Source organism: Symphalangus syndactylus, chromosome 23 (genome assembly GCF_028878055.3).
Source record: "Symphalangus syndactylus isolate Jambi chromosome 23, NHGRI_mSymSyn1-v2.1_pri, whole genome shotgun sequence".
In the NCBI taxonomy this organism is placed as follows: Eukaryota; Metazoa; Chordata; class Mammalia; order Primates; family Hylobatidae; genus Symphalangus; species Symphalangus syndactylus.
Window position 1 is genome coordinate 18,763,356 of NC_072445.2, and position 14,642 is coordinate 18,777,997.

The following is a 14,642-nucleotide window of genomic DNA, read 5'->3' on the forward strand; positions in this document are numbered from 1 at the left end:
GATAAATTAGGCTTCATCAGAAACTTAAAATTTCTCAGCTAACAAACTGAGAGAAAAATATGTGAAAAATATGTTTGATAAAGGACTGTTATCACAAGATATGTAAAGAACTACAAACTGGTAATAAAAGTCAGCCCCTTTGCCTGCAAAAAAAAAAAAAAAAAAAAAAAATGGGTAAAGGATTTGAAGAGACACTTCCCAGAGTAAGATACATAAATGGCCAATCAATACATTAAAAAGTGCTCAATCTTATCAGTCATCAGAGAAATACACACTTAAACTGTTATCAGAAAATATCCACTAGAGTGGCTAAAAGTAAAAATGACAATGCCAAATGTTGATGAAGCTGTGGAGCAACTGGAACTCTAATACACTGTTGGTGGAAGTATAAAATGGTACAACCTCTTTGGAAAAAAAGTCTTACTGTTTTTTTAAAAACCAAACACATGCCTAACTCTATGACCCAACAATTTCATTCGCTGGCATCTACCTAAGAAAAACGAAAGCATTTGTCCTTCCAGACTTGTACAATAATATTCACAGCAGGTTTATTCATAATACCTCAGAAACTGGTGACAGTCCAGATATTCACCAACATGAGAATGCATAAACTGATATGTTCATGCAAGTCTGTTCTTTCTTTATGTAGAAGCACTTTTAAATAGTTGAAGACTTATATTTGATAGCCTCTTCTCTTTAATGGTCAAACACCTCAAGTTCCTCCCAGCAGTTATTACAAGAAATGTTTTTCAGTTTCTTCACACACCTGCCCCCTCTCCCATTACTCTCCTGTAGACATGCTCCACTGTGTCAATGTCCATTCTATAGGATGATGCCCAATACTAAAAAAAATTCCTTATCAGTCACATCACAATATTGGCTCCTAAGAAATTCACAGTCAAATAAAAATCTCAAAATCATTTTAATGTATGGTATTATTAATCTACATTTTCCTCATTATCAATCATACCAACCGCACTACTGGCCCACAATTCTTCATAATGTATTTTAAAAAATAGCCGAGCATAGTGGTGTGCCTGCAGTCCCCGCTACATGGGAGGATGAGGCAGAGAGGTGGCTTGAGGCCAGGAGATCAAGGCTGCAGTGCGCTATGATCATGCCTGTGAATAGCCACTGCACTCCAGCCTGGGCAACAGAAAATCTAGAAAGTTAACTTGAATTAATATTAAACTTGCTAATCTAGTAAGAACCCAAGCTTAACCAGCCCAGTTCCTTATATGGTTAGTGCTCAAGAATGATACCCCTTAAAATAAAATGCACTGTGTATTAACCCACATCTTGAATTTCCAATTCTAATCCACTGTACATGGCACTACCATTTGGATCTTAAAACACCCTTTTGAACTCCTCACCCTTCAGCCAAGAAACCATCAACCATTCATTCCTTCCTAACTCTAGCAGTCTAAGACTCTATATAATCTGAGCGTTAATTTTCTAATCCAAACGCCTACTATTCCTCTTTATGAACCTTAATCCTTGAATATTTTAAACAGTGTTGGGTTTTTCCCCTTGTAAAATGGTACTTATGCTGTCTTTGAGTCCTAGAGTATTATCCTAACTTTTACCTTATCATAGTCCTATTTTTCCTTTAACCTCAGCTTTCTCTCTAAAAGTCTTAGACTGCAACTAGAGAAGGTTTTTTTTTGTTTGTTTTTTTAAACTTCTGTATTTTCTGTCTGAGTCACTCATTTGGAAACTAGTATATGCCATCTTAACCTGTTTGTTTGTTCAATTATTTGCTTGTTTTACAAAATATCCTGTCTCCCTGAACACAGATCATACCAGTCTCCATAGCCCCACTTTGGACTCAATTTGGTATAGTATTTGATGTACAGGCCCTTGACGTTGGCTGCTGATTTTGTCAGGTGATAAAGGGCAGGAAGGAAGACTTCCAGTCTCTGAATATCCATCTTGACTACCAGTCACAGGAGAGGAGGGGTGTCTGCCAGCCAGAAAAAAAGTTTGAGGCTTCTACTAACATATTTTGTCAGGAGGCTCTCTGACCCTCATGCTCCCACCTCCCAGAGAGCCCAGGAAATCCAGCACATATAGGATATTCCTCTCAACTGCTGGGTAGCTGCGAACAGCGGCTGCGGTTGCTGAGCAGTTGCCTAGGGCAGCTTGGCCACCCTGGAGAACTGAGAAAAGAGGGGAAATAAAGAGTTTTCCTAGGCATGCAAGCAATCACTTGAATGTTAAAGGAAAACTAGGCTCGTTGTGTTCACAGTAAATTTTCTCAATTAGAAATGTTGTAACAAATTTGTCTGATGTTAATGGAAAGCATACTTATACACATATTCATAAAGTGAACACGCATCAAAGACATTTTAAAGGGTGTTTTTTGACATCATAATTTGGGTTTATAACATAAAGAAAACAAATGGTGATTAATCAACTAAGTAACCTTTAGGGACTTTTGTATGTTGACTGATAATGATGTATGACCTTTTCTAAGAAAAAAATGGATTTTTAATGGGCATAAACATTTTAATCCCTATTTGGTTTCCAAGCCAATTTGATTTTCCAAGGGGCATAAGAAAATGTTAAATTGTCTTTTTGTTTGTAATAAGATGCTATATAGGCATATATCTTAACATATTTTCTACGTATCCTAGAGCAGAGAAATTTAAACCTAGGGTCCATAGGGTTCACAGATCCCTTGGATCCACAGAATGGCTTCAGAATATCTATGAACAATCTGAAACTGTAGACAAAATTTGTGAATGTGTTTATAGAAAAAGGGTTTATAGTTTTCATCAGATTCTCAAAGGGGTCTGTGACCTAAAGAAGATTACAACCACTTCTTAGAGATGATTTGAACCACTATCCTTGCCTATAGATATTTAACAAGGAGTAGAAATGTGTAACCAAGGTATGGATATAAAACAGAGCTTAGCCATTTTCAGGTTATATATTTCAACCAATTTGATCCAAAACTTACTGCACAACTCTACCTGCAGATGCGAACTTAACCTTCTTGCTGTCTTATCTATGGATATTCGATCGAATTACGTGAAACTGCTGTTGTTGTTAGTGAAAAGGGTCAAATATTGGCAAATACATTCAACACACTGCAATACACTTCTGGTTTTGAGGTAGATGCTGTTTACAGAGGATATTCTGTATGTGAAAAGTGGTGCACAGCTATTATACAGAGAGCCTTAAAATTGGAAAAAAAACTTTACAGTTCCCATAACAAAGCCAGATCAGAAAAGAATATAATTTTCACATAGTAGGGGCAATCTAAAAACTCAAAATGAATGAAGACAAGCTTCTTTAAATCATTTTTAGAGATGAATCAATAATTGAAATGGAAAGTTATCAATAAATGCCAGGGATTATTATATGAATAATAATGATAACACTCTTATCTTCTGAGGCACAAAGAAATAAATGACTTTTCCAACATTACCTAAACCAGTTTTTCATCTCCCATAAAAATAAGAAATGCCTTGCAACTATCCCTTTCAATGAAGGGCTAGGAAAGCTAAGTGAAGCAAGAAAAAGGCAAAAAAAGTCATTGCCTTAAGTGGACTGTCAGGGCCTGGCACACAGTAGGTGCTCAATTAAATACTTATTTGAATGTCTAATGTATTAAGATTCTTTGACTGAAGGTTATACACTCCTGCATAATCTTTATTAAAGAACCACTAATGTAAATACCAGATATGTGTCAAAATTCACAAATGTTTTAAGACAGATTTTTTTTGTACTTACCTCAGCAGAGTTGTGATACTGAATGAAGGTTGCAGAAATGGCATGGCTGAAGGGGTCCCCTGCCTTGGTTACCATGTCCTGCCTCACAAGAAGAGCCAGATCCACTAACTAGAAGACCAGAAGAATGAAAGTCACATAGCTAGAAATAATCATGAATGCCACTGAAGTGGCAAACCTAAAAGCAATACATTCTGAATATTACTGATAATCCTGCTTGCCTAAAAATCTATATTGTAGACATGAGCACACACTTTCATTGACTGGTGAATGGACCTAGTCATGATATATTCTGACTTTTTAGGAGAGTAGTTCTCAAAATTTATTTTACAGTCACTAGTGCAGATTTCTGGGCTTTAAGTCCAGAGATTCTAATTCAGTAGGTCTGTTTTAAGCATATAGTCTAGGAATTTGCTTATTTTATTTGATTAATTTTTGAAACGGAGTTTCGCTCTTCTTGCCCAGGCTGGAGTGCAATGGTGTGACCTCAGCTCACTGCAACCTCAGCCTCGTAGGTTCAAACGATTCTCCTGCCTCAGCCTCCCCGAGTAGCTGGGACTACAGGCACCTGCCACCATGCCCGGCTAACTTTTTTTTTGGTATTATTAGTAGAGATGTGGTTTCACCATATTGGCCAGGCTGGTCTTGAACTCCTGACCTCAGGTGATCCAGCCGCCTCAGCCTCCCAAAGTGTTGGGATTACACGCGTGAGCCACCACGCCTGGCCAGAATTTGCATTTTAAACAAGAACCAGGGAGCGCCTGGCCGGAATTTGCATTTTAAACAAGAACCAAGGAGATGCTGATGCCTGTGGTCTAAAGACCACATCTTGAGAAAGTCTTTTAGAGGGCGATTCCAGACCCAGAATTTGGTAAGTACTCTTAAATTCTCACATACGTAGAAAGGTGTTTTTCAAAGCTCAAAAATAATCTCTAAACAAGGCAGATGTGGACTTGAGTTCAATGTCAAGAAAAAGCATGCAGGGATTCCATTTCTCATTAAGATAAAGGTGCAAGAAACTCTTTTCTATCCTAACATCCACTTGAATTGAGGATGCAGAGACACACAACTGAACTAAATTTTAGAAAATGATGTAAATGTCACAGGAGAGAATTCATGGCTGTTATTACTGTAGAGCAGCAGGGAGAAGAAGAACTGATCATGGGCAGAGATAAAGAAAAACCAGCCAGTGTGGTCCGATATGACAGATTAGAATGCTTACCTGTGCCACAGTTTCATACGCTAAATATGCTAAGATTTCCATTGCGACAACATTGGGTTTTATCTCCATACTGCTGCAGTCCAACCAGTCTCGAAATTTGGAAGCTTTTTTGGCTAGCCATTAAAAAAAAAAAGTGCAGAAATTTTACTTTTTAAAGTGTTTTAATACTGCACATTACTATCACAAAATTAAAAAAAGTATACTCAGAATTGTACACAAAAAATAATGCACATAAAATGCAATAATTAATATCTAGATATTCTGGCCCCAAGAAATCCAAGTTTTAACTCTCAGTTATAAGGCAACACAATGGTTGTTTTCAACAACTCTCTTACGTATTTGGGTCTTTTATTTTACACCTATGCTATATGACATAGTATATTAAACTATTTAATACTTCTCACACTGTCAGATTTACCATTTGCTACAGCTTATGTTACAACAAGAAGTCAGAAGATGTTCTTGTCTGATGTAACCTTAATTTACTCATATAGAAAGAAAATCTTGCAAGGAAGAACCTGTGATGAAAAAAGAAACATAAAGAAACTATTGCTAATACTTTTCAAAAATACTCTCTAGTCTCAGAGGAAAATGGCAGATAGGAGGCAGGATTAACTTGCAGCTCCCGCTTGGATGGGTAGAGCAGCATATGGAGACCCACACCGTGAACTTTTGCTCCAAGAACTACTGCAGGAATATACCAGGAAAGCCGAGAGCCACAGACCCCTTGAAGGAGGTGGATCACCGCTGCAGGCTCTGTGGGACGCAGAGGAACTGTGAGTAGGCTTGCTTTCTCAGCTAGGAAGCCGGTAGCCTGGGGAAAGTTCTCAGCCCCGCCCACCAGCTGCTGGAAATAAAGTTGGTGCTGTTACGGGTAGGGGGCATGGTGGAGTGAGACCGGCCTTTCGGGCTGTGGGCTGCATGGGAGCTGGGTGAGGCCTGCGGCTACCGGCTTTCCCTACTTCCCTGGCGACCTGCGTGGGGCAACAGAGGCAGCCATAATGCCCCTGGGAACCGTAACTCCCTTGTTCTAGAAGCCAGACCCTCATCCCCTACAGCTGCCGCAGCAAGCCCTGCCCAAGAAGAGTCTGAGCTCAGACAAGCCTAACCCCGCCTCCACCTCATGGCAACCCAAATATCGTATGCTCTCACTTATAACTGAGAGCTAAACTATGAGGACGCAAAGGCATAAGAATGATACAATGGAATTTGGGGACTCAGGGGAAAGGGTAGGAGGGGGGTGAGGGATAAAAGACTGCACATTGGGTACAATGTACACACTGCTCAGGTGATGGGTGCACCAAAATCTCAGAAATCGCTACTAAAGACTCATGTAGGCCGGGCGCGGTGGCTCACGCCTGTAATCCCAGCACTTTGGGAGGCCGAGGCGGGCGGATCACTAGGTCAGGAGATCGAGACCATCCTGGCTAACACGGTGAAACTCTGTCTCTACTAAAAATACAAAAAAAAATTAGCCGGGCATGGTAGCGGGTGCCTGTAGTCCCAGCTACTCGGGAGGCTGAGGCAGGAGAATGGCGTGAACCCGGGAGACGGAGCTTGCAGTGAGCCGAGATCGCGCCACTGCACTCCAGCCTGGGCGAGAGCGAAACTCCGTCTCAAAAAAAAAAAAAAAAAAAAAAAAAAAAAAAAAGATTCATGTAACTAAACACCACCAGTTCCCCAAAAAACCTACTGAAATATGTTTTAAAAAAGTGTCTAGGCCGGGCGCGGTGGCTCACGCCTATAATCCCAGCACTTCGGGAAGCCAAGGTGGGCAGATCACGAGGTCAAGAGATCGAGACCATCCTGGCCAACATGGTGAAACCCCGTCTCTACTGAAAATACAAAAAATTAGCTGGGCGTGGTGGTGCGTGCCTGTAGTCCCAGCTACTCGTGAGGCTGAGGCAGGAGAATCACTTGAAACCGGAAGGCGGAGGCTGCAGTGAGCCGAGATGGCGCCACTGCACAAGGGTGAAACTGTCTCAAAAAAAAAAAAAAAAAAAAAAAAAGTGTCTGTTACTAGAATGGCTCAAAGTTGTAAATTTAAAGTTAAATAAACTGACATCTGGTCTAATCTAAGCCTGTGGTTACATTTTTTCTGATTATGAAGATGTCTAAATTCTTAAGCCTGACTCAAAACCATCCAGACTGATTCCAAGCAGCCTTTACCATATTTCCCTATTAAACCATCACCTGGCCTTGAGTCTTTTCCTCTGCGTGTCTACTCCTACTCCTTTCCTTCCATGGAATGGTCTCCCATCACTCTTCTTCATTTATATGAATCTTGATCATACAGGCCAAAGGTATATTTCCCTACTCTAGCCATTTATTGAACACTGATACCAACAGATATTCTTTCACAAATGCTTATAATTTCTTAAGCCATATTACAAATTTTTGTGGGAGAAGACCATGCCTTATGTCTCTGCATGTGTAACAGTACCAAGCATATACAGAACCAAGCATGTATGTAACCTTTAGTTAAATATCTCTACACTGCCACAGTGCTAAGCAGTCTAATTTGATATAGGGACTTCATTAGACATTATTCATTTAACTAGTAACCTAGAGGGAAAGACTGATAGTGAAGATTTTATGAAATCTGTAAGATTTTCTTTATAATCCACTGATTATTCTTTTGATTAATCTGGCCCCACAGGTCTATAAAACACTTAACAGTAACTCAAAGCATGGTATTTTGATCCTTCTATATAGAATCTTCAAGGATTCCACATACAGAAGAGTTCTCTTTTAAATAAATCATAGAAAACATTAAGTCCTGCTATCGAAGCATATACCCAAAGCTGTCAAATATGGCAGAATTATGATAATCCCCCTTAAAGCTATCTCCCCAAAGTAACAAATCTTCCAAATACTTTCTGACATGCAACATTCCATCTAACTAGTATGCTGCAATAGCTCACAAACACTTGTTTAACATCTGTGGAATACTTCTGAAGTTAAAGTTAACAGGCAGCAATTTGGCAAGATCAATGAGATGTACATTAATCACTTATCTCCTTGACAGATCTTTAGGACAGAAACAGATATTTTGTGACTATGCTCTAAACAGTTGATTTTAAAAGTGAGGGAAAGGATCATTATTAATATTCAGTTGGATCTATCCACATAAGCAACAGAATTAGCTTCCTTGCTAGATTGTAACCACCGAGAATGCAGGGACAAGGACCATGTATCTCCAACTGTATCCTTAGCACCTAGAATACTGCCTGGCATTAGCAGACTCACAAGAAATATTTCCAGAAGAAATGAATAAACGAATGAAGTATTTTTTTTTTTTTTTTTTTTTTTTTTTTTTTTTTGAGACGGAATCTCACTCTGTCGCCCAGGCTGGAGTGCAGTGGCGCAGTCTCGGCTCACTGCAAGCTCCGCCTCCCGGGTTCACGCCATTCTCCCGTCTCAGCCTCTCCGAGTAGCTGGGACTACAGGCGCCCGCCACCACGCCCGGCTAATTTTTTGTAGTTTTAGTAGAGACGGGGTTTCACCGTGGTCTCGATCTCCTGACCTCGTGATCCGCCCGCCTCGGCCTCCCAAAGTGCTGGGATTACAAGCGTGAGCCACCGCGCCCAGCCGAATGAAGTATTTTTTAAATAAAAGAGTAGAGTCCAAACTTTTCTATTCATCAAAAGACATGCACTTGAGTTATTGCTGTTCCACCAAGTGGTGGAGATTCTTTGAGAGCTAATTCCTTCCCTGTCACCTGGAGAAGGATGGCTTTAAAGCCTGACCCTTCCAAGGTATTGTTGGTTCCAGCAAAGGAGGCACAGATACCTCTAGTTAAGACAGTTTGTTTTCATCAAGAGGTGAGAGGCGCCTCAGAATAAACAAGTTCCTTCTCCTTTGCCCCTCTTCCCAACGTATCAGGAGAAAGGATAACCTGGAAATTGACTAACAACTTAAACAGAATCCTGAGCAATGGTCAGAAGTTCCTAGGATTATTAGCTTTGTAATACTACCTGGATTTTCAGCCTGTGCTGAACTTAAAAAACAACTTTACATGATAATTTCATATGGAAATTTAAGGTTAATCTCACATACTTTTTATCTTTCTTATCAATGATCACTAACAAAATTTAAGTTTCTTGCAATATTCCATTCTCTCATGCCTGCATCCTGTTCGGTGATTTCTATCCCATCCCTTCCCAACAGTCTTTCCATTCCCAGTCCTTTCCTTAGGGTCCCCTGCAATGCTCATTCCACTCAGAAGAAACTACTTCGCAACTTCAACCTAATTGAAAATAGCCTTCTTCAGAGGGCATGGTTTTGCCTGGAACCTTCCCTAGCAGGAGTTCCTTATTCCTTTCCTTTATACATATTTATGGGCAACTACTTTGGCCAGTGTGTTCATTTCCCCATATAAGGGGGGACCTGGAGTCAATGTCTTCATTCTCTTAGTTTCTTCCACAGGAAAAATACATAATAAATAGACTGACAGCAAACTTCTACCAACAACAGGGGCCAAAAGACAAGGGAATCATGTCTTAACAAGTAACTACCAGCTTACCATTTCCTACCCAACTAAACAATCATTTAAGTATGGGGGCAAAATAAGGCCGTTTAAGAAAAAAAATGGGTGTTTTAAGCTTGTGCAGAGCTGTAGGAAAAAATGACATTAGGCCAAGAAGGAAAGTTTAAGTACTTATCAATTTTTTTTTTTTTTCTTTTGAGACGGAGTCTCGCCCTGTCCCCCAGGCTGATAGTGCAATGGCGCGATCTTGGCTCACTGCAACCTCCGCCTCCCGGGTTCTAGTGACTCTCCTGCCTCGGCCTCCCAAGTAGCTGGGATTACAGGCATGCACCACTACGCCTGGCTAGTTTGTTTGTTTGCTTTTTTGTATTTTTAGTAGAGAGACGGTTTCACCATGTTGGTCAGGCTGGTCTCGAACTCCTGACTTTAGGTGATCCACCTGCCTCAGCCTCCCAAAGCACTAGGATTACAGGCGTGAGCCACCGTGCCCAGCCAAATACTTAACAATTTTAAAAACTTTAAGTCATGGATGTATATCAAAAAAAAAGATAGCAACTGAAATAGAACAAAGAGAATATAGGACTTACAAACTAGCAGAGGAAAAAGAAATGAAGAAAACCCAATCAATCTAATACAACATAGAAAAGGAGGAGAAAAAGCAAATTAAAAAGCACAGAAATTTAAAACACAAGATAAGACAGCATATACAGTATCAGTAATTAAATCCATATAAATTAAACTAATCAATGAAAATACACAGAGCCTCTCTGATTACAAAGAAAATCTAGATAAAACCAAACATAAAATAAAAAGTTGAAAGTAAAGGACTGGAAAATAATTTAATTTTCATTAAATTTATAATTATACATTTTATTATACATTTAAAATTATACAATTAAAATTACACATTTATTATGCAATTAAAATTATACATTTTAATTATAGAGTATAAATTTTAATGATTTAAATTATTATAATTATTTTTTATAATTACGAGCTTTGTGTGTCATTATTAAATATCAGATTTTAAAAGACTTTAAGAGAAATAACTCTGACTTATATACATATAAAAACAAAAGACCGAATTGTGAATTAGATTAGTGTGTCGATGCTACAGCTTACCCTCAGCCTATAAAGTTACAGACTCATTATTTTAAAATGTACCAGTAATTCCAGGGATGGCTATGATCAAATACTTAAGAAGATACATATGGCAGGACCACAATTCCTGTATCTTCGTAATTTATTAGAAGGAGAAGAATGAAAAGAGCATAACACTCTGACGAGTGCAGGAATAGCTTCTGAATTTGCTGATCCACGTGGATTAAAGCATTCTCAACCACAGTATTTTGCCACATAAAACAGATTTCCCCACCAAGGTTTCATAATAAAACACCTATGGGCACCATATATAAATAGTTTTAAATGACCAAATCCTTCCACTCTAAAGAAAAGAAAATTAAACACAATATACTGTTTATACTATAGTTATTTTATACAGAAAGGGAAAATACTATTTTTAAATCTACTATAGTTTATTATTGAGTTAAAACATGGGCCAGGCACAGTGGCTCACCTGAGGTCAGGAGTTCAAGACCACCCTGGCCAACATAGTGAAACCCTGTCTCTATTAAAAATACAAAAATTAGCTGGGTGTGGTGGTACACGCCTGTAGTCCCAGCTACTCAGGAGGTTGAGGCAAGGAGAATCACTTGAACCCAGGAGGAGGAGGAGGCTGCAGTGAGCTGAGATTGCACCACTGCACTCCAGACTGGGCAACAGAGTGAGATTCCATCTCAAAAAAAAAACAAAAAACAAGAACAAAAACAAAACAAAACAAACAAAAACAAACAAAAAAACATGAAGTAACTGAAAATCTGATTTTCAAAGAGAAGGCATATTAGGAGACTTTAAGATTATGAGTTTTAGTGTGAAAGTAGTATGTCTGTTCCTTTAAGTGAATTAAATTTAAAATATAATTTTAAAAAATAGTTCAATTGCACTAAATGTTACTTTATAAACTGGAGGTTGATACTTATAAAGACTTGAATGCCATTTTTAAACCTAAAAATTACAATACAAAACCTTTCATTTGCTGAAATTGCCATGATCTGAAGTGCCATTTACTTAATGCTTCACAGATGTATGATGCCAAGTTGTTAGTCAAATTGGAAAGTATATTTAGTCAGAAAAAAAAAATCTTCCAAAACATGTTTTCCTATATTTTACTGACATTTACATGGGATACTATGAAATGTGTCATTTATTTGCACTTTATAATCTACAAATGAAGCTCTCTCTTTCTTTTTCCAAATCAAATATGCTGTTATTGTGACCACATAATAGCTTTTCATTTAAAGACACCATTGTTTCTATAATCCCTCAGACCATGGTCATGTGCTACTTTGTCATATTTTTAACTGGACTTTTCATCACACTTTCTTCTCTGACTTTTACCCCGAGAGCCTTAGTCACAACTGAAACTTTGCCGTAAGGATGTTTTGCTACACAATCTAGCTCACTATTATGAGTCATTATACACTTTTAATAAGCTGATGTGCAGTGATGTGAAAGTACTAATTTTACCACGAGGTTACTAGTGTTACTAGAGCATGTACTAATAAATTTGGCTAACACTGAATACATGCCACAGTAGGAGGTTAGACAAAAATGGAAGAGACCAGTGATATGTTCCTTTGTGGTAATATGAGTATACATAAGGGAAAATAATTAATATTACGGGCCTTTAAATGTCATGACTGCTATTAGAGTCCATTATGGATCAAATGCAATCAGAAATACTAGTGTAAATATGACTAGGAAACTAGAAATTACAATGGAAATATTAAGACAATGGAATTTTTATGATTAGAAGTACTGTAAATAATTAACATAGCACTCTGTATATTACCAGCACCACTTAAGACCTCTTAATGTTATTAATCGCAAAGCAGTAGAATGTAGGAAAATCGTTTATAGGCTCCCCACAATGTAGAGGTTGTTTCTATAGCAGTTACAACTACACATGTATTAAATCCACCAATTTCTAAGAAACAGATCCTGTCATACTTTAGTACATCTATAATAGAAATCTCTTATGCGTATAACTAAGCAAAGTTAAATAGTTACTTACAGAAACTTAATTGTCGACTTTCACAGAATTCTGCATATTGAGCTGAATCCATAATTCGAGTTTGTCTTTCTGCTCTCTAAAAGATAAAAATACATAACATTTTTTAAAGCAAGCAGATTATTATATATGTTTTCACAGCTTAAACTTAGAATTGAAGTACCATTTTACTTTCCTTATTCCAGGTGAACAGGGTAGTACTACCACATAGATCATGATACACAAAATTACAATAACTAACACTAGTTGTGAAGCTGGTGTCTTTTGGAAATAAAGTTTAAATATCACTTCCTGCTCCTTTGTTATTGAAACTAAAACTAAACGACTTCACGTCTAAATTTTCTAACTTGTATCATCCTTTTAAAGAAAATGATGAGGGAATAATAAACCAAAGAGAAAAACTGTTACAAATATTATTGTCAATCTGCTTTAAAGCTGTGATGTTCAATGTTAAACAAGAATCAGTGAATGGAAAAAAAAATCAGTGAATGGAATCCATATATTCCCTTTCAGTTAGAATCTGGGGCCACAGTTGACAAATCCATATTTCAGATTGCAAGAAAATAAAGAAAAAGGTAAACACAATACAGATCCTTTAATCTGAGTCCAGGTATGATTCATTTGGTATAGTTTCATTTGTGGAGTTTTTGATTCAGTATAGCAGATGTTTACTGCTTCACTGTCCCACAAGAGGTAGGATAATTATAATTCATCCATAGTTTGGTGGGAAAGAATATAACCACTTCCGCTTCCTTGGTAAGGACAGCATTTTGAAATGAGACAGGCTGGTACTTCTTGGAATGAATTTCTGCCCAGCAAAGAAAACAAAAAAATCCCTGAGATTTAATTTTTTTTTTTTCTGTTGTGGAAGAACTTTCAGCAAGTTACCTTTACCATCGTTGTTAGAGCACATAAGTACCATTTCTTCTAATGTCTGTCGATGTTTTTGTATTTTTGAAACAGAAATTATTCCTTTTTATTTGTGTGAGTAGTCCATTCCAATGATAGGTCAGTTGATGGAATGAATAATGGTGTACTAACTGGAGCTTTTTTTTTTTTTTTTTTTTTTTGAGACAGAGTCTCGCTGTGTCACCCGGGCACCCAGGCTGGAGTGCAGTGGCGCAATCTCGGCTCACTGCAAGCTCCGCCTCCCGGGTTCACGCCATTCTCCTGCCTCAGCCTCTCCGAGTAGCTGGGACTATAGGCGCCCGCCACCACGCCCGGCTAATTTTTTGTATTTTTAGTAGAGACGGGGTTTCACCGTGGTCTCGATCTCCAGACCTCGTGATCCACCCGCCTCGGCCTCCCAAAGTGCTGGGATTACAAGCGTGAGCCACCGCGCCCGGCCTAACTGGAGCTTAATAGAGAATATAGATGGGGCAGTGGGAGTTAAGGTAAAAATTACTAGTCATTACTGTGGTTCCTTCTAAGACCACCGACTGTTTTTCCCCTTCCTTATTTTCCGTCTCCCTTTTTTCTTTCCCTCCCTCTCTCCCTTCGTTCATTCCTTACCTCCCACACATCCACATACTCACAAACATACATATATGCAGGCACAAACGCAAGCCTCTCTTGGTTATTTACCTACTAGGTTCAAGTATCCTTTTTGGGCATGTACAAACATTTTATATATATATATATATATATACACACATATAAGGTATATATGTATGTGTATATATATACACATAAAGATAAATATATAAATTATATATGTACACATATATACACATAAATTTATCTTTTTATATATATATATATATATATATACACAAACAGATATATGTATATATGTATGTACATATTTTCTTGTGCATATGTCAGAAATATCACATCTTGGCTGGGTGTGGTGGCTCACGCCTGTAATCCCAGCACTTGGGAGGTCCAGGCAGGTGGATCACTTGAAGGCAGCAGTTCGAGCAGTTTAGTAGAGACCCTGTCTCTACTAAAAATACAAAAATTAGCTGGACGTGGTGGCATGGGCCTGTAATCCCACCTACTTGGGAGGCTGAGGCAGGAGAACTGCTTGAACCTGGGAGATGGAGGTTGCAGTGAGCTGAGATCAC

General features: G+C 38.3%; 1 protein-coding gene across 12 annotated transcripts in view; it reads right to left on the reverse strand.

Annotated features, from left to right (window-relative positions):
- Window positions 1-14,642, reverse strand: part of SUPT3H (SPT3 homolog, SAGA and STAGA complex component) — a 562,387-nt gene that overhangs the window by 130,540 nt on the left and 417,205 nt on the right. For all 12 annotated transcript variants that reach the window (XR_010119263.1, XR_010119259.1, XR_010119262.1 and 9 more), the window contains 3 exons: window positions 12,580-12,655; window positions 4,958-5,070; window positions 3,739-3,846 (listed from right to left, as the gene is read on the reverse strand). Coding sequence is in view for 7 of the 12 variants with exons in the window: in XM_063633191.1 (XP_063489261.1) it covers window positions 3,739-3,846; window positions 4,958-5,070; window positions 12,580-12,655 (297 nt within the window). In the remaining 5 variants the exon portion in view is untranslated. The remainder of the gene's footprint in view (window positions 1-3,738; window positions 3,847-4,957; window positions 5,071-12,579; window positions 12,656-14,642) is intronic.